The 20,115-nt window shown below is 40.8% G+C and overlaps 1 protein-coding gene across 1 annotated transcript in view; it reads right to left on the reverse strand.

Annotated features, from left to right (window-relative positions):
- Positions 1-8,062: 8,062 nt before the first annotated feature.
- htr7c (5-hydroxytryptamine (serotonin) receptor 7c) overlaps positions 8,063-20,115 on the reverse strand; it is a 32,020-nt gene continuing 19,967 nt past the window's right edge. Inside the window, exon 2 of the mRNA XM_005933313.2 lies at positions 8,063-10,243. Coding sequence (XP_005933375.1) covers positions 9,505-10,243 — 739 coding nt within the window. The 3' untranslated portion in view covers positions 8,063-9,504. The remainder of the gene's footprint in view (positions 10,244-20,115) is intronic.

Below are 20,115 nucleotides of genomic sequence, written 5' to 3' on the forward strand. Positions count from 1 at the left end.
TTTTAATCAAAACAGTTTTTATAATTTTGTATAATTAAAGAAAAATATCTTAATTTGTTCTTAAAATAAATTTAATTTTTCAGACCTACACAATATATACACACATATGCATGTGTGTGTGTTCTTTCATGGCATAATTAAACACAGTCCACAAATTAAAACTTCAGGATTAGGAGAACAACTTTGTACCTTTAATACCTCATCATCCAAAAAATACATATTTGAGATACTTGAGTGAATTTATGTAAGAGGTCCCGATTTTTTTATGAATTGTGATGAGAGTCTAAAGTGCACTCAGAATTTATATATGTCTGCATTACTTTAAAGGATTATTCAAAGGTTAAAAAATACTTCACAGAAAAAAGAAAACTATACAGCCTGTGTTACAGATAATGGCTTATAACTCTATTGATTTTGAGAAAAAAAACACTGTCACCTTGCATGTTATTTGATGCAACGATTTGTGATTTTCCATCATGACTGTGAATCAATGACAATCAATACCAAACGAAAGGCGATCATGTTCATTATCCTGAGTGGATAGTGCTTACACATCAGTGAGCACAGAAGAAACAGTTGTGGGAGATGCCACTCGATGGCTGAAGTGAGTTAGTGAGCGCTGAAATCTCAAGATGGAAGCAGCAACCAGTGCTGCTGTTTGAAGCTTGTGTCGTGAAGGCCATTTGGGCTGCTTGAGTTGCATTCAGCCTCTGCAAAGCACTGCTGCCCACATAAAGGTCATGAATGCTATACGAATATCACAGAGCCAGTGTGTCATCTGTGATATCACAGCATGCAATAGGACCACGCAGAGGAAAAAAAAATCAATAAAGAAAAATGTCTGCATTAAATGACACATCTGAAAGCATTAATCTTCAAATACCCTGCCTCACTGCACTGATCCCCCAGCTCCTCTCCATCTCCTGAAAATAAGTGAATAAGTATTATTATGAGTATTATCTTTTACAAAAGAAAGTAAAATGATATAAATGCCCCTCATCCCTCCAGCTACGCAACTGGTGTTTTAGAGGATATTTACATACATGCATAACATCGGCTGCTACCTCTGATTCTTAGCTTATGCTTCTGTTTGTTGCACAAGGACGGCTGCACATCGTTCATGCTCCTCCCAACTTTTGCAGCCTGCCAGGCACAGCACGGCTTGTGCATACTGCAAAAGCAAGACTGGGGCTCTGATTCTGTAACCAGGTCCATCTCTACAATCCATCAATGTGAGTACACGCAAATAGAACCTTCTATCTAGAGAACTGTAAATGGAGAGCTTCCTATATACCATCTCTCCCAATGGTATTCCAGTTGTGCATTTTTATTTGATTTTTTTTCTCTGAGCACAAATATTTCATTCATGTTACCCAGAGGACAGATATCATTACTTTTCCTCCAAGTCCAAAATAAAGTCAGTGTCAGTTTGCTGTACAGACATTCTACTGAGTTTAACCTTGTTCTATCAAAATTCCCTTTACCTCATATGTCTGTTTTATTTTTTACTAAATAGCTAATGTTAGCATGCTAAATTGATGAAATAAGATGGCAAAAATTATGGTGAATGTTACTTGCTGAACATTAGCAGATAAAGTTCTTAATGTAGGCATTTTATTGTTGAAACGTTGCAATGGCTTGTCTACAGGGGGCATCTGAGTGTTGCCAAAGCATGGGGTGAAATGGAGACTCATCTCTTGCCTTGCCAGCTCTCTGTGATCCTGAAGTTGATAAGCAGTTAAGACTGATGGATGGATGGTCCTATTGCACCACCCAAGACACTCAAACATATTTGTTTCGGCAACAGCATCTTTTTTTCTGGAAAAGATCTGGACAACATCATTACCTCACAGCAAGAAGGGTCTGGATTCGACTCTACCAGCTCGCTGGGGCATTTTGGTGTGTGCAGTCTGCCTGTGCATGCATGGCTTCCTCCGCAGTCCAAGGACATTCTTGTTAGTATAACTGATGATTCTAAATAGGTTGTAGCTACGAATGGGAGCATAAATGGTTCTCTGTCTCTGTGCGGTATCCCTGCAATAGGCTGGTGATTGACCCTGAATTGGACAAGCGATGAAAAAAAATGGATGTATGGATCTGGGATAATATCACAAATATACAGTAGCCTTCATAAACAAGCACAAAACACTGGAATCATGACTGTGGATCATGGATCTGGATGATGTCAGAAACAAAACAGGCCAAGGACTCAATCTGGCATTTTACTTCCCAGAAGGACGGAACCGTTTGATAGACTCAATTTAGAAAAATTCCTTTGAGTCCTTCATCTTGTCCTGTTCGTGCTACTCATCACTTACAGCAAATCTAAGTGACTGTGGGGCAGTACACTGTGGGGAGTTGACAACAGAAAACAGAGCTAAGATTTGAGAGCAGTCAGGTAAGGTGTCATGATGAGAAATTCTTGCATGGGCTCGACCCCACAGATCAACAACAATGTGCAGTGACAAGAGGCAGGTGGAGATTGACTGCTGCTCCAACTGGCTTAGACAGCACAGGAACACCTGACTGTGCTTGAGTCTACACTCACAGACCAACTGCTGTCAGTCTTCACTTTGCACCCTGCTGCACTGCCAGAGACTTGACAAACTGACATAGGCAAGCTGTGCAATTTAGTTCCCACCTCACCCACACTTCACGACTTCACTTAAGTCTCAGGCTGCCTTCGCACATAGTCACACAGAGCAACTTTTGTGCACTTAGTGCAGAATGCAGATTAAACTTGTACTGTCACATTCATCAAGCTACCGTTACATCCCGTGATTTTCAGCGGATGCCTCAGCATATTCGGGACCCATTCAAGATTTCAGAAAAATGAAAGACAAACCCATCGACTGTATGCTATGCTAACGCGCTACTTCAGGTGGTCCACAGGTGCACAGAACTATAATATTCACAGGCAAGAGAATGTCTATGCAATGCACACAGAAATCATGTTTAGTCTTTATATATGCCAACTTTGTTTGATCATCTTTCTGTTTAGTAATTAGAAGCATTATATTCTATTAGTCTAGTGATTTATATCTATTTTAATAGCATTTTAAAGGTGAGGAAACTAACTGGGTTTTTGCGACAATTTGTGGGCTACTGATGGCTGTTACGGCCTCTGGCCTCAAGGTCGTAACAATGGCTAGATTAGGTCGTTATAAAACTTTAGTGCTAAACACATTTCTGGCAAATGATGAAGATATGCTGAATTATTCAATTTATATGATTAATGATGTACACTGAATTTTCCGACCAGTGAAGGAAACATCCATTATTGACATAGAGGATACAAAACTGAACAGATGAAAGTGCCCATTAACTACAGAAATGATTAATAAAACATTTCACAGTTCTTTAAAATGATAAATTGTTCTGTTTTACAAATACTGGAATTCCCCATAAGGTTAATAGAAATTGCACTGGTAATTTTCTGGTCAGACCTCAGTCTATTCTATGGATTTTTTCTTTGTTACAGTGTATAAACTTTATTTAGTCGCTCCATTGTATAGTGATTAACACTTTCACCTTTGCATGTGAAAGATCTCTGGTTTTATTCCAGGAAGAGACACAACCTAGCACTTCTAATGTCGGTTCCAAGTCTGGATAAACGGAGGAGTTTTATCCAAAATCCTCCTTCCCATAATGACAAAATGAAACTAAATGGCAAAGCGACTGAGTTGATTGAACACATAATAACCAACTCACAGTGGCTTTAATATATCTAATTTTTTGTGCTTTGTTAACTTGCATAAAAGCCCGCTACTTAATGTTCCTCAGTCTGACAATGGAACTGCATTTTAAATCTGCGTCTTGCACACAATTACAAAGAATTAATTCACACCAAATGGTGGCCTTTGCAGGTTGAGGCATTTACTGTCATTTCATAGGCTGCTGGTTGCAAAAGGCAGCCCATTATCCTCAATCTCACCAAACTGCTGTTTTCTTTCACTGTTCTTAAAAGGCAGCGAGACAGCAATTAAGCTAGTTGAGCAGATGACAAGCAGCTGACCTGTCCTGGTCACTGTGTGAGATGTATACGAACAAAACGACAGACAACTGATGTGTGGTGAATATGTTTAAGTGAGTCTGATAAAAGAAAAAACTTATTCTAATCTTACTAATCATTTCAAGTCTGTCCATCCACTAAATAATCGATTGCTGACATTTCTCTGCATCCTAAAATATTTTATTAGATAGGTTATTTCATGAGATTGCAAGCCTAATAATAACTCTGTGGTAGATTCTGTTTTGTTCTTTTTTCTTTTTTTAATTATTATTATTTTATGTCACACTGTTCCAAGTGGGAGTTTTAATTCTGGAAAATCAAGTCTGTCTGAAAAATGTGGCTCGCAATATGTTTTTACCACCACAAATACTGTAGCCTATTTATAAAAGAAAATCCATTTAAACAAAACCTGGCACTGAAATGGGAAGATGCAAAAATATCAGACCTCCATGTGAATGGGCTTGTAGGTTAATCACAATGTCTGCAAATTCTTTAAGATCCCAAAAAGCAGCGGATGGTTTTAGGAAGTGCTACTATTGTGATACGCTTAACATATTAAGGGAACGTGGAGCATTAGACCATATGGGGGCCTTTCCACACACATTCACACTCTTACTGATTGGCCTCAAAGATGCAGTGCAGAACAATCGACAGGCTTATCCGATACAAGCCGTGTAGGAGGGTTTCTTGGCAGCCAGCACTGTGAACATGTGTGCAAATACAAGGCATCAAGTCCATGCTCTCATACCCGAGTTGAAAAAAAAACTGCTATGCAAAAGAAGTGTTATATCTACTTCGTTCACTTTGAAGTGTACAGGAGAGGCTCCCCTCATACACAGGTTCTTTGATGCTTGCAACCTTAAAAAGCAGACATTTACCTTCCAGCTCTATGACAAAACCTAATTACAGGTTGCTGCCTCCACAAAATAAAATGAGGGGGAAAAACTTCTTGGTGACACTTAGATAACTTATCTGCATTTGCCACGGGCCCATCCCCACAGGAAGTCCCATAGACAATGAACAGATACTCATGCTGTGATTGGCCATGGGTGGTGGCCGTGGGAGGAAGTTGATATTTCAGGACACACCGCATAAATTGGATTAACACATAATTGACATGTTTACTGGTGTATTTATAGCTTCCCTTTTTAATTAGTAGGTGGGAAACGAGGCTACATTTATGGCCCTGATTATATTTGAGGATGTAACATCCGGGTACACGTGTGCCCAAAATATCTCAGAAACCAGATTTACATCGATGTGTGTTTGGAATAATCTGAGAGTGGCTTTGATAAGTTACATGTAAAAGAAATAACTAGTCTGTTACATTAAAAATTGAAATTCAGCAACTACCCATATATCCATCTTATAGTTAGAGAAGGGAAGCATTGGAGAATATTTAATAACTTTAAATATAATGTATGATTTTCTTAAATTAATTATTTTGTTCCCACAGTGAATAACTGTAAAAATAAATCTTTTAATCAAGCTCGCTGCCGGTGCTAATTACTCTGTTTTACTATTTGTTACATACAGAGTCTTCAGTGCAAATGACAATGATGCTATTAAGCTCACTGTGATGATGCTTAGAGGTAAGCACACACTTAAACAATGTACAATATGAAAATCCCAACATTCACCTTACAAAGACAGAAAAATAGTTTAATGCATGCTTTCTTTTATTAAGAAATATTAAATGAAAGCCTAAATGCACATTCAGTGAAAATATCACAAGGCTCCTTTAATTTTGTATGAGGTGCAGGTGTTTCCAACCTTAATGGAACCACCTGCACCGTTTTAGGGGCTTTAAGAAGGAAACTGTGGCAAATCACAAAATTAAGCAAAATAATAATAATTTATTACAATTTTTTATTTCTTATTTCTTACCTGGTTAAAATCGTCTCAGGACGTCCAGTCCTTCCGTTGACATGTTGGAAACCACCGCGTGTACTTTATTCTGTTCACGCAGTGTAAATGTTAATGCACACATTTTTTGTTCTTTGTTTTTTGTTGAAAGTCAGACTCATACTTTCCAAAAGTTTTTGCACCAACATGTGACGTGTCCTCAGCTACAAAACATATTGTATATAAATGAACTTGACTTTGTCATGTACTGAAAGAAACACAAACTGTATTTTAAACACAATAAATGTGGACTAATCATGTATTAAGTGAGTTGAATAGAAATATTACAAGTTCCTGGTCACCATAATTGTCCTATGCAGTATCAAAGACTATCTCCAAATCAATAATTATTATTATTATTTGCATGTGCAGAGGGTACATGGAAGCATAGCAAAATCACAGTACTTTAAATTCCTTTTCCCCCATGCTTAATCAGAGCTTCCTCGTTTAATTGCTGGGACAGATTAAAAATAGCAAAGCACGAGTGGATAGTCCCCACATCAACCCCCACAGCTTGTCAGAGCTGGCAACTGAGCCTTTGGGCAGCATATGTGAAAGACTCTCAGCTACTATCCTTCTCCCTTAGATGAATGTACTACATCAAATGAAAATAGTTCCTCCCGTTCACCGACAGCGATGACACACATCAGGCGCCAGCACAGGAGGCCAGACACGGTGACCGAGAGGGCAGGTGCTCCTCGCAGGCGCAGTGGTGCTCACTCCCTGAGAGTAACGCCCGTTGACATGGTTGCCGGGAGTCTGAAGGTCTTAGGGGCAGCGCACAAGATCCACCAGCGCTGCCTCCTCTGAGTGTGCTGAAACAAAATGTCAGCGTGCGGGTTGAGGCTGTGTTGCTGCTCTTTACTCCAGGGACTCTGAACCCTAAATAGACTTTAGTCTGCAAAGGGCCGGTTAACTAGATTTTATCCCCTGTGATCATCATATGGGTTTTTCTTATTGTCAGCAGGGCTGAATTGCATAACATTGTTCAACTGACTTGGAGAGCCATTCATAGTGCAAATGAAAGAGTATAATTAGGAATGTCCTTATGTTAGATTTGGGTACCATCCCACCAAACCATTTGACAGATGGTGAAATCAAGGAAATGGCCAAATGTTCCGCCAAGGCTTATTTTTGGACTCATGTAATAACAGTAATAATATTAAAAGCGGCACATTTAAAGGGTTGTCCAAGAGATTTTATACAGGAATCAGTTGAAAACATTTCGAAAAATCACATTTGTGTTGGGATTGTATGTCGCTGCAGTTGTGTCATGATGAACAGTAACAGCATTCTTCTGGATTAAATAAAGCTAGCCTAATTTCTCTTCAAAATCAGGAAAACTTGCAATGACTTTTGTTGCATTGGACAGGAAGTGTCAAAGTTGCTACAATTCACAGTTTACCACAACAGCTCTTCAACCAAAGCAAGTAACTATTTTGAGGAGAAAGCTCTGAAAACCCATAGTAAGTTAGCACCTGTCTGCAAAATGAAAAGTATTACTTTTATGTTCTTTCTCCGACCTTTTTAAGGTGAAGGGTTTGCATGTCTGAGTGATCCCACAAGTATGTTGTCTATGATGCATTTCTATGATGCATTTGCCCCTGGTATGGTCTCCTGAGGCAAAATTTTTAAATAAATGAGTTTGGCCGTATCATACCTGTGATGTGCAAAGTCATTTTGATGAAACAGTTTGTATGTGTATGTGAGTGAAGGAATATGTATGTACACACAAAATAAAAAGGCTTGTTTGGTGTCAGCCTTAATAATATGATTGGAAAGCCATGTTGTTGGTCTTCTAAGTTGGTCTTTATGTGTTAAATATATTTGAAGTGGTGATTTGCCTGTGATACAGTGACACTCCTCTACAAACACAACCCAAATATGTCTGTACTGAGACATACCTTCTGACCACAAGACGAGACACATCCTACTTTACTCTTCTTCGTCACTGTTTTTCCCTTGGAGTAAGCAGACAGCTGTTACCCAGACTCTGAATAAAAGCATTTGCTCAAAGCAGACTTAACACAAAGGCATTTCTGGGGCAGACGGGAGGGGCAACCATCCTTAAGAATCCTAGCTGTAGCCCAACAGTCTTGGCGATACTGCTTTAAGAAAGGTCACAAATGTATCAAAGACTTCTAATGGGCTTAAAGGTTGGTCTTTATTTCTATGCATGACATACTGGGTGCATCAGGCATTTGAGGATGCTCCGTGGGGGCTAGAAAGCAAGAAGACCCATGTTGATTGTCTCCTAAATCACTGCAATCTCAGTCCAAAGAACAAGAACTTCACTGACTTTGCACGAATGGCTTTCACACTAATCTAGGCCACAGTGACATTTTTGGTGTTTCTTTATTTACAAAGTGATGAAATACTTTTACCGCTTTCCCCAACTTCTTTCTCAAGGTAATAACAGAGTGGTCACTCAAAGCGCTCGCACACAGCTGTAGACAGATTGACTTCACACAATAAAAAATAGCATTTCGATACAAAATGATACAGCAGTACACCTTTTTTGGGGGGAGGAAATGTAGAGCATTTCAAAAAATCGAGGTAGAAAATAAGCACACACTGCTCGACTGATGATATCGGACATGGGTTCGTACAAGTCACTGAGGAGATAAAAAGGAAATGTACTGAACTGGGGGGGGCACACATCCTGATTGAAAAGAGAGATAAAAACACTGTCAACAACCAGTGAGGAAAACGAGTCTTAAGAATGTGGAAATTCTAATTATTAAAGTGGAAACGTTTAGTTGCCTGGAGAAAAGTGAAAAGCTCCACAGTATCATGGTTTCTGTGCGATGCAGTGTCTGGGTTACCCATGAAACACCGCTGCCACCACTTCTGTTTTGATTAATGTATACAGTGGCATGTAAGAAAAATGTGTTTCATGCAGACACAAAACAAACTACCTTCAAACACTGAGAAGTTCTCACTATGTTGTGTTAAATCAGCATTTTCCACCCCACTTTGTTCTACTTAGAATCACCAGATTTTAAACAACTGGGTGACATCTAGGGTGCTCAAAATAAATTCAGTCGGAGGACCAGCTTGAAGGCTCTGACTTTAGATGGCGTGATATAAGTTTCAGTCCTGTAATACGCCTCAAAGTGTTTACCTCCCGTTTGAAAAATAATCATCGGGGATTTGCGTGGATACACGATGAGAGGGAGATGCTCAGAAAGCCACGAAACAAACGTTATTTGTTATCAAACATCAATTTTGTAAATATACAGAAATCTGCTTGCCTTATGGTCTCTTTGAAAGCCCTAGAATGATTGATTGTGTTTATATGTCATTTCCTTTGTTACGGCATTATTCCATCATAAATCTGGAACAGGATGGAATTGTGGCATATGCACAAAAGCAGTGTCGACTTGAATAGTCCATCAAGTACGCTCTGTGATTTTCTTTCCAAAAATAGAATGACTGACTCACACACTGAAGTGATTGTGCTGTCTGCAGCGAGCCACTAACACTGACTTTTATCCCGTTAGGCCGTGTCTGTCTGCAGGCCGGCTGTTTATGTGTCGCCCTTTAAGCACCGAGTGTCCAAGAGCAGCGACTTTAACCATTCGGCCTTACACTTTGAGAGCTTCGTGTACACCCACGGCGGAAAGCCGACGGTTGATGTTGCGATAGCGACACCGGAGAAGGTCACGATAAGTGGAGCGCAGGTCTCGATTGAAGAAGGCGTAGATGAAGGGATTCATTAAGGAGTTGGCGTAACCTAGCCACAGGAGCGTGCGCTCCAGCCAGATGGGCACACAGCTACATTCCACTCCGCAGATAAAGGGCCTGGCGGTGGACAGGATAAAGAAGGGCAGCCAGCACACGGCGAAGACGCCCACAATCACCCCCAGTGTCGTGGCCGCTTTTTGTTCCCGCTTGAAGATGGAGATGTTTCTGCGCTCGCGGGTCAGCAGGCGGGACAATGCGGCACACTCCTCTGCCACGCCGGGCGGCTTCAGGCCCTGCATTCGGAGAGCCTCGTTAGCCACTGTTTCGAGACGCTCGCGTCGTGAAAGGTCGGTGAAGCGGTGCTTGGCGCCGCTCTTGCGAGCTGCCCTGAAGATCTTGTAGTACATGACCAGCATGACCAGCATAGGGATATAAAAGGCCACAGCTGTGGAATAGATGGTGTAGCCAAAGTCTTGGCTAATGAGGCACACACCGGCTGTGTGGACGTTTTTGGCCCAGCCACAGAAAGGCGGCAGTGTGATGGATGCTGACACCAGCCAGACTCCCAGGATCATCTTGGCCATCAGCTGACCGTTCTGCCGGGCTGGGTAGGTGAGAGGTCGTGTGATCCCCAGATACCTGCGAGAAAAGGAGACAAATGAAGCATCATTAGCAAGTACTAAAAGCATTTGATGTCACATTGACATCTTGTTTTAAACTCCTCATCTAATATATTCTCTCTGTCATGTCAAAAGCAAAATCTTATTGTTCATTTATCATTTACAATCCACCCTTTTAGGCTTGTAGTGTGGTAGCATCAAAGAAACGTCCCCTCATTTCAAAGACAGACATCTGGATGAAAGGTCTTAAGCTCTGTCATTGCCCGGAGGGTTATTTGCTGCTTTTTCTTTGGCTCTTTGAGCTTGGTAAGTAGAGAACGAGCTATCAATCAAACAGGCAGCTCAGTGGTTTCAAATAGCAGCTGGAGGTGTCAGGGAAAAAAAATAAGGACAAAATGAGGTGTGAAAGGCTCGAATTTGTACAAAACTGGGAAAATAGCCACTATTCACACAAAATGATAAATCTGTGTGTACGACACAGCATGTTTTGGCGGCACGCCCACAGCACTCATCAGCACCAGATGCATCATTGATGAAAATTCTATATTCCACTCTCCAGGCTATTTATCTGATTTCTGCTTTGCTGTTAATTCTAACATAAAAAAAACTTGGTAAGGATCGCTGTGATTCACTGTCAAATTACATTCAGTGCTTTTCGACTTGGGTCTTTACTCAATTGACAGGTTTTTAAACGTTCAGCTTGTCAGGTGTAGCTTTAAAATATGACTTCATCTTTAAACATTTTCTCCAGTGTTTGTACAGCTTAGTATTATGCTAGTCACAAATATTACAGAGCTCGCTGCCACCTGCAGCTCATTTTCTGTTACCTTCAGATTAAGTATGGACATTAACAAACTTGGCTGTCAAATAACATTATAACACTCCTCAGAAATCATTTCTAGTGCGTTTTTAAGAGATGCTGGTTGTAGACACATCTGAGTGAAGGTATACAAAATGTCAAAATGCTCTCTAGTCCAGCACCTCTGATGCACACTGGTGCCTATTAACTAGTGCCAACACATAATGCAAATGGTATTGATCTAAATCAGAATGACTCTGAATGGACACCGGGGCTACAACTAGCGCTTTGCTAGGAGCGCTTTATTATATCCTTTCCTCACCACCAACACACACGCACAGACATCTAACCCAGATCAGATTTTTTTTTAATCGGCTTTAAAAAGCCTCACACGCCTCGGATCAGAACTGCCACGCTGAATGAAACATCAGTCGTTTATCTGAGACAGGTGTCATTATGTTGTCGCCCATGGCAGGTCTTGTGGGCTGACGGTGGCAGAAAATACTGCGACACTAAAGAAAGAAAGAAAAAGATACAGCTACAACTGGCGACTGATAGTTGCGTTGGTGTAGGTTACTTTTGTCATTAGTTATACGAGACAGTAACTTTTCAGTTTCCATGTAAACTCATGTGCCGCGCACCATCACACTGTCAGACTCCAAGATCCTTCAGCTCAGGTTATCCGTCCTTAGTGGATGTTATATAACAACTACTTTGTGTTCATTCTTCTAATCCCTCCACTAATCTGAGTAGTTTACACCCCTCACTTAAAATGTACTTAAGTTTCACAGGGGAGACTAAACACACAGACAACAATGTCAAATAAATATGAAACAGAGCCAAGATGAGTGCGTGCCATGCTTCTACGGAATTCATAATAGATACGCAGTAATGCAACACTCCTCTCTGAATCCATTACTCAGTAATGAAGATGGTGTTTGTGGTGGGGGGATATTTGTTTGTCAGTGGGGGGTGGAGGGCAGTTCTCTGCCACCATGACTCATCTTCAGACCTTTAGAAGGCAGAGCTGTTTCCAGGCACACTCTCATTGGACACACAATCCTCTCATCGTCCTTCTGGAGACAAATGACTGCCGGTTTGGCTAAGAGAGCACGCATTTTGACACTTCATTACACTGCTTCTTGCATATCTTGCAGCAGGATGTGCTGATGCAAACATCTGTGGGTTTAATCATTCTTATTTTTGCATTCTAAAAATTGAACTTTACTAACCCTGGAGAGGCAGGGTAACAAGAAACAATAACAACGGCAAAAAACGTGTACGTGTAGTTCCCTTTGCCGCGTACGACGTAACAGTGATAGGTTAATATGGCAGAAACATGCATTCAGCTCAGAGATAAAAGTATACTGTTCTTTCTCCCTCTCTCCACTAACTCCTGTGTTCACCAGCTGAACACAGTTAGTCCCCAGCACTGACACGCTGCCACATTATGAGCACTGTCAGAGTGAGACAAAAAACATAAGTGCGCCACAGAACTGAGCTGAGAAACCAAGCAGCATCGCTACAAGGGATGTCTCCCACATTACACACAGTCACTTAATCCAATGTTGATATTAAAATACAGAAATTTTATTTTCATACACAGAGATGTGCAAAAGTCTTGAACCAAGGACCCAGACTTTCATTTTCATTTTTTATTTTTTTTTGTAAGCTTCCTGGTGTTCTTTCAAAGTTTTTCTTTAGACATTGGCTTCTTTTTAACAAATTTACAGTCAATATATTAGTTTTTTTTTTTTATTAAACTACTTAACACTGACCTGTCACTCATTCAAGCGTCAAAAAGTTACCTAACTAAAGGGATAAATCTGTGTTGTCTCTAGACAGACAAGAACCAAATAGCATTTTATGCACTTGGTTACTAGCAGTCTGTCTTAAAAATATATCATATGTTCTCGTTTCTTTAGCTGAATCTATAAAAAATGCCAAAGACAGACATAGTTTGACAGGCACAAAATTGTATTTTTGCACCAGCAAGGTGATTCCCAATGAGCTATTATCAAAAAACCTGGTATATCTCACCATGGTGTGCAGTTTATCTCAACAAACTGGAGAGATGGAGGGCCTATAAAACTATCTACAGTAGATGAACAGTATCTGAAAGTCATGTCTTCAAGAAATTGGAAAAAACCCAGCAAAGATCATCCACATTCATTGGACTGTGTTGAAGAAAAACGGTGGTCATAGCAAATATTGACTTTCAAGTTAGAATTGAACTGTATTTCCAGTTATTTAAAAGGGTTCTTATATGGTGCTTTTTCTACTCAAGCTTTGAATGCACTTTGTACAACATGTCTCATTCATGCTTTTTACTTCATATAAGTGTTTTCTAAAAAAAACATTCACAGTCCAATCTTGAACTCCAGGTTCAAGATCTCGCCCAAAGAAAACTGGAGCAGCCAGACTTCGAACCACCAAGCTTCTGAATAAACGATGACCTGCTTTACCTCCCAAGCAACAGCCTCTCCATTTGCATGTTATAAGTAAATTGCTGCATCTATTTCCTGTTTATACGAAAACATAAACAAGAGGTGGCTCAAGACTTACGCATTGCTGGACCATCTGCAAGTCTGAATAGAAATCTAGAGCATTTTTCAAAATGCATACCATATTTGAACCTTGCATTATGATGAAAGCGCAAGCTAAATACACAGTGGCAGTGGATTATAATCACCTCCTATAACACAGTGTGACCTGAACACAGTCAGTGATGTTTAAATTATTTTTTTATTCACATCTCTGGTAGATACAGCGGCCCTCAGGAATTACCTGTCCATAGGTAACCAGAATGTCCAAGCTAATGGAGAATTCCATTACCTCCACTAGGCTACCCCATAGAGCACAATATAGTGTGCTATTTTCTGCTCTGAAACACTGTAACTGGCCTTCTTGTGCAACAGTCGTCAGTCATCTCCAGGAGAACCTCACAAACCTTTTACTTCTGAGAGGGGAAACATGGTGAAATATTTATCCAAGCCATTGGCTGAGAGACAGGGTGGTAAATTTGGAGCTCTGTGTCTGTCAGAATACCTTTTTTCCCACAAACTTTCCACTGAAGTCCCTTCACTAAGCCATTTATAATTCTTATATCAAGCACAAATGTGCAGGGAGGGGGTCAACATGAGTTTAAAAATTTTAAGTGTTGCCCGTTTTTGGAAGATCTCTGTATTCATCTGCGTGTGATTTAAGCGAGCGGACAGAGAGGTGCAAACGTCACCTGAAATCAAACCGTTTTTTGAGAAATGCAGCTTCATTGCTTTGTGAGTATTGGCCGCTTTCACGCTTGGTTTGATTTATCTAAAGTGAACGAGAGTGCTGAAAATGGGAAGATCTCAGAAAACACAGTTCAGTGTTCACTCGAGTGTCAGCTGTGTGCAAGATATACCGTAGAAAAGCTTGTTTGCTTATTGATTTGTTAAGTACACCGTGTTGTAATAAAGGTATTATGAGCTGGACTAGCTCTAAACAAATGTAAGGTTTGACCTCTGGATATGATAATTAAAAAATAAAATAAAGAGTACAGTTGTTCAACACATGCATTTATTTATTCTCAGCTTTCTTCAGCTGAAGCACAACGGATGTGTTCAGTGAGAGCTCTGGAACATTTCTCCTACATCTGACAACGAGTCAAGTCCTCAAGGAGCGCTTCAGCTCTATTTGAGGAAGCACCATAAGACAGAAATTGAGCTGCTTTTCTTCTGACAGAGCACGACATGAATTTTCAACAAGAAAGCAAAGGAGCAGCTTCGTCTGTTTCCGGGTTTTACACACAATTAAGCATTTTTGTTCTAACACACTTATACCTGTTTAGGTCAGGTTCTGTTCTCTTGCCTGATTTCTGCTCGTGGTGAGGTGAGAATGAGTGAGTAAAATAATAATAGAGCTGTTTCTTTAATCACATTTAGACTCTTACATAAGCTAAACTGAGTCATCCCTGGACAGACACAATTCTTCCCTCAGATTTGTGTATTACCTCCAGCCAGTCTGTGAATAACTATTATTTTATTTCAGCCAATGTGTCGAGGGGGGAATTGCTACTTAAGGCAAGGATTTTTTTTAAGAGAAAAAAAAGTTGATAAGCCAAATTTATGCAAACTTTATAGTTACTGACAACAAACATAACACCTTAATTTTCCTTTTCTTAAACTAATAAGACAAAAAAGTGTTGAGGGGGTGACTGCAGTTTTGTTTTGTTTTGTGTTTTTGCATTTCACACACACACACAAGATGGCAATGCTGGACCGAAGCTTTAGTTCAACCTGAAACATTTAGACAACTTTTGCACATTAATAGTTTCTTTGCGACCACAACATTTTGACAATAATCTACATTTTGATCTTATCCCGCAAGTTTCTATTTTACCTGTCAAGCTAACACTTTGCAATCTTCAAGGTGCTGGAAACATTCCTCAGAGGGTGTTTTTCCATAATAACATGATTGCATCTCACAGTTCATCCATATCCATGATGTGAACCTCTACTGCATGCCAAAGGTGCTGTGCTGGATTGGTGACAGTGGAGGCCATTTGAGTGAACTCACTGCCATATTCAAGATGATCTGAACTCTGTAACATGGTGCGTTATCCTCATGGAAGCAGCCATCAGGAGCTGGGCCCACTGTGATCTTAAAGAGATGGATGTGGGACTGAAACCATGCTCAGTTGGTTCTAAAGTACATCCCTCACACTATTATGCCATCACCACCAGCCTGAACTGTTGATATAATTCGGACCCCATCTCAGTGTTGACTCAACAGACCAGGCACTGTTTTACCAGTCTTTGTTTTTTTTGTCCAGTTTTGGTGAGCCTGTGTTGTAGCTTATTCTGACAGGAGCAGCACCCAATGTGGTCTTCCAGCCCATTCTCACTCTCGAGTAACATCCCAACGATGTTTCACGTCCCGCGGTGTTCCTGAGGAACGCGAAAGGTGACCTTCTGCGTTCTTATGCTACACGCCGGGTTATTGGTGAAATCCAGTAGAATGATGGTCCCGCGGTAATACACATTCCAGCCATGTATTCCAGCCCTAACCATAACCTTATCCCTAACCATAACCTTATCCCTAGCATTAACCAGCAATTTAATGATGTTAAATAGTTTTCCAAAGCAATTTAAGTAAAATGAACGAACATGTGTAGATTGATTCCAAACGGTTCTCATGTTTCCTCCTTTTTCTTATCTCGTCATTTATGGACATGTTGGGTGCCCAGAAGCATAATATTTTGACGGTTTGTCACCTAGCGTAAAATATTACGCTTTGGGAGTGAGAACGTGTTGGCTCTTCTGTTGCTGTAGCCTAGATTCAACATGTTGTGCATTCAGAGATGCTCTTCTGCATTCCTCTTCTGCATTGTAACAAGTGGTCATTTGAGTTGTTGTTGCCTTTCTATCAGCTTGAAGCAGTCTGACCACTCTGGCAACAACAACGCATTTTATCCCTGAGAACTTTTTCTTGCTGGTTAGTTTTTCTTTTGTGGACCGTTCTCTGTGAACCCTGGAGATAATGTGGGAAAATCTCACCAGATCAGCAGTTTCTGAAATACTCGAACCAGCCCATCTGGCACCAACAACCATGCCATGTTCAGAGTCACTTAAATCACCTTTCTTCCCCATTCTAATGCTCAGTTTGAACTCAGCAGGTCCTCTTGACCAAGTCTAGATGCCTAAATGCATCAAGTTGCTAGTAGGTATCTGTGATATTTGTGTTAAGGGGCAATTGAACAGGTGTACCTAATAAAGTGGTCAGTGAGTCTATATAACTTCTTTTAATCTGACTGAATGTTAAACTTATACCCCTCTAGCGTTCATTTTTTTCTCCAGTTCAGCTGCATTAAAAGGTGTATACCATGGTAGCCACACTGACCCATGTTATAATATTGCAACAGCTGCAATCAAACTGTTACCCACATGTGTATACGGTACCACCCATGTCCAGACTTGTGACTGAGATTAACAGAGATTGATTACTACTGTATTGTCCTGTAAGCACTTAACTATCCATGTGGCACCACGGGGAAATGTGGGCATGCTGAACACAGCTCAAGGACAGATCTGAGACAAAAGTTATCTATAATCCTTCTCAACATTCTCAACCTGCTTTGGGGTCCCAAAACAATCCTGGTTTTCAGTGCTCACTGATAACATCCCTGACCCTTTAAAATCTGTTGGATTTGTTCTATTTTGTTAATTATGTAGCAATGAAAACCATTTTCTATTGTTGACCTATTTACAGAGTCATCCTGTATACTTACAAGACACACCTAGCTTCACAAAGCACTTCCCCTCATCAGACTTTAAATCCTTTATGTCTGTTTTACTTCCTCCTATTTGTTGTAAACCCTCTGGGTGGATATTTTATGGCCTTTCCTACACAACTCACCACCTGTCACTATTGGAGGTTTAAGGGCTCTCACGGCAATAGGGATGATGGGCAGCTATTAGTGCCACAGTGATAAATGAAATCCACTTCCAACAGTCATTGTGTCCATCCCAGTCAGAGCTGGGTGTCCTTGGACAACAAAGGAAAAACAGCAGAGAACAGAAGAGAGCTGAGCGGGGCAGATAATAGGGTACAGGAATAAAGGAGAATTAAAAAGCTGGGCAAAAAAAATCTGGAACACAAAAGCATTGAGTTAAACCAGAACGGTGACAAAACAAAACAGCTGGGATTAAAGTAGCTGAGGAAAGTGCACCAATGAGACTCAAGGGTGGAATATACGCATCCCAACTAAAGTTTTTACTGGTGTTCCAGCTAGCCTCAGTCAAAGTCAGTTTGATGATCTTCCCTTTATAATGAGGGCGTGAGAGTCAGTGACCATACAAAAATGTGGATAATGTAGGAGGCACTGCATGGCCCCTAAATCCAACATCAGTGTTGCTCTACATGCAGAAACACGTGGCAACAAAACATACATAAAACTAAAGAACGGAAAAGTAACTTCTTCAAAGGCCTTCAGAGCAAAATGTTGCAAATTTCTAGTCCAGCGGACCTGCTTGGGTAAAATTTAAAAAATAAATGAATAAAAGTCAGACTGTTTCGACTAATTCACCAACACCTGCCGCTAGTGCTACATAACAAATAACCAACAAGCTCCACTTCCTTTTGTTTTGTTTTTTTCTAAAGCGCCATTTTCAAGGTCAATAATACCATTTATGTCTTTCCTCGTGTGTCTCTCACTGCTGCTGCTCCTGTCATGTCACGTCATTTGATTTAAACCACTGCTGCCACCATTTTCTGTTGCCGCTGATGTTGTTGCTGTCTGCTATTTCTGGTCAGCGCTGCATCACAAGCACTAACGCACCACTTACATCATGCCTTTATCTATACTGTTACATTACTCTACTGCCATAGTGCAGTATTTGCAGTTTATTTGAACCAAGCAATTCTCATCACACACATTATTTAACACTGTTCTGTTTCCGGCATGCTCCTCCGACTCTTTGTCCCATCAGACCCCGACAACATCATACGACTCCGACCTCCTGCCAGTGTTTCTGATCTCTTCTTCCTGACAATGGAGCCCCAAGAGGACTTTATTCTGCTCTTCTGCTCCTCGAGCTAGTTCCCAAGCACTAAGTCACATCTTTCTGTGCATCATGGCTTGTTGGTCAATCTATCACACACTAGACATTTTATGTATGGCTCAGTTATTTCTATTGCTGGTTGTTTGGCTGTTGGGTAAAGAAGCTGATTTGAAAAAAAAATACAAATAGCTTCTTTTTTTTTTTTTTCGAACAACACACAGCACAGGTTTTTCACTATATGGAAAAAAGTGGGCCAGACCTCTTAATCTTTGATATCAGGTGTTTTCAGCCCCATTGCAACAGATGTACAAAATCAAGCAAATAGATAAACCAAATAAACTGTGAGCTGTAATTTCACAAAGTTGAAGAATTTAGGGGGCTTCGCAGCCGAGTGGGAAGCAGTGGGAATGAGAATCAGCACCTCCGAAGGGTGGCTGGACTCTCCCTTAGAGATGAGGTGAGAAGTTCAGCCATCTGGGAGGGGCTCAGAGTAGAGCCGCTGGTCCTCCGCATCGAAAAGAGCCATTTTAGGTGGTTCAGGCATCTAATAAGGATGCCTCCTGGGAGCCTCCTAGGTGAGACGTTCCAGGCATGTCTCACTGGGAGGAGGCTCCGGAGCAGGCCCAGGACACACTGGAGAGATTATATCTCTCGGCTGGCCTGGGAACGCCTGGGTGTTCCCCCGGACAAGCTGGAGGAGGTGGTTGGGGAGAGGGAGGTCTGAGCTTCTCTGCTTAGGCTGCTGCTCCTGCTTATCTGCCCCAGATAAGCGAAAGAAGATGGATGGATGGATGGAAGAGTTTAGGGACCACAGCAACTCAGAAACAGACCATATACAGTTACAGAATGTTCTTGCCCCGTGCTAATGTGCATAATGTGTAAAAGTGTCCAACTCTCTTGACTCAGTAACTTGTCTCACATTAACATCAGCACAGAAACTGTGTACCAAGAGCTTCACGCTGTAAGCTTCCAAGGCTAAACAGCTCCTGTCAGTGTAATGTTTAAGTGGCCCTGTACTTATGTCCATGTAATCTATCTGTCGTGCTGCATTTACTTAAAATCTCTGGTAGAGGTTAGACAAATTACATCTAAGCTTTGGTTGCATCGAGGTTCAATTAGTCTGTTAGCTGTTTAATAAGCAGAAAGTCCTCCTTATCTTTCAGTTTTTGGTTCCTTTTGGCATCATTTGTAACATTTAGAATTACGTGTTCAGCATGTCTGCAATAATTGTGGCTTTGATACCAGAGATGGGCAGTAACGCGTTACTTGTAACGTGTTACTGTAATCTGATTACTTTTTTCAAGTAACGAGTAAAGTAAGGGATTACTATTGCAAAAACGGTAATTAGATTACCGTTACTTTCCCGTAGGAACGCTGCGTTACTGCGTTACTAAAACCGTGATTTTTTGCGAGAATGTCTCATGACAGTGACGTAAGCGAGTGCGCCGTTAGAGACAACAGCTGTGTGCAGATCAACAATGGATCACATATCGAGTGCGGGAGAGAGTATGAGCGTGCAGCGTTTAAAGCGTGGAAGTACTGACCTTACTT

This window comes from Haplochromis burtoni, unplaced genomic scaffold (assembly GCF_018398535.1).
Source record: "Haplochromis burtoni strain Fernald_Lab_line unplaced genomic scaffold, NCSU_Asbu1 Contig_166, whole genome shotgun sequence".
Lineage (NCBI taxonomy): Eukaryota > Metazoa > Chordata > Actinopteri > Cichliformes > Cichlidae > Haplochromis > Haplochromis burtoni.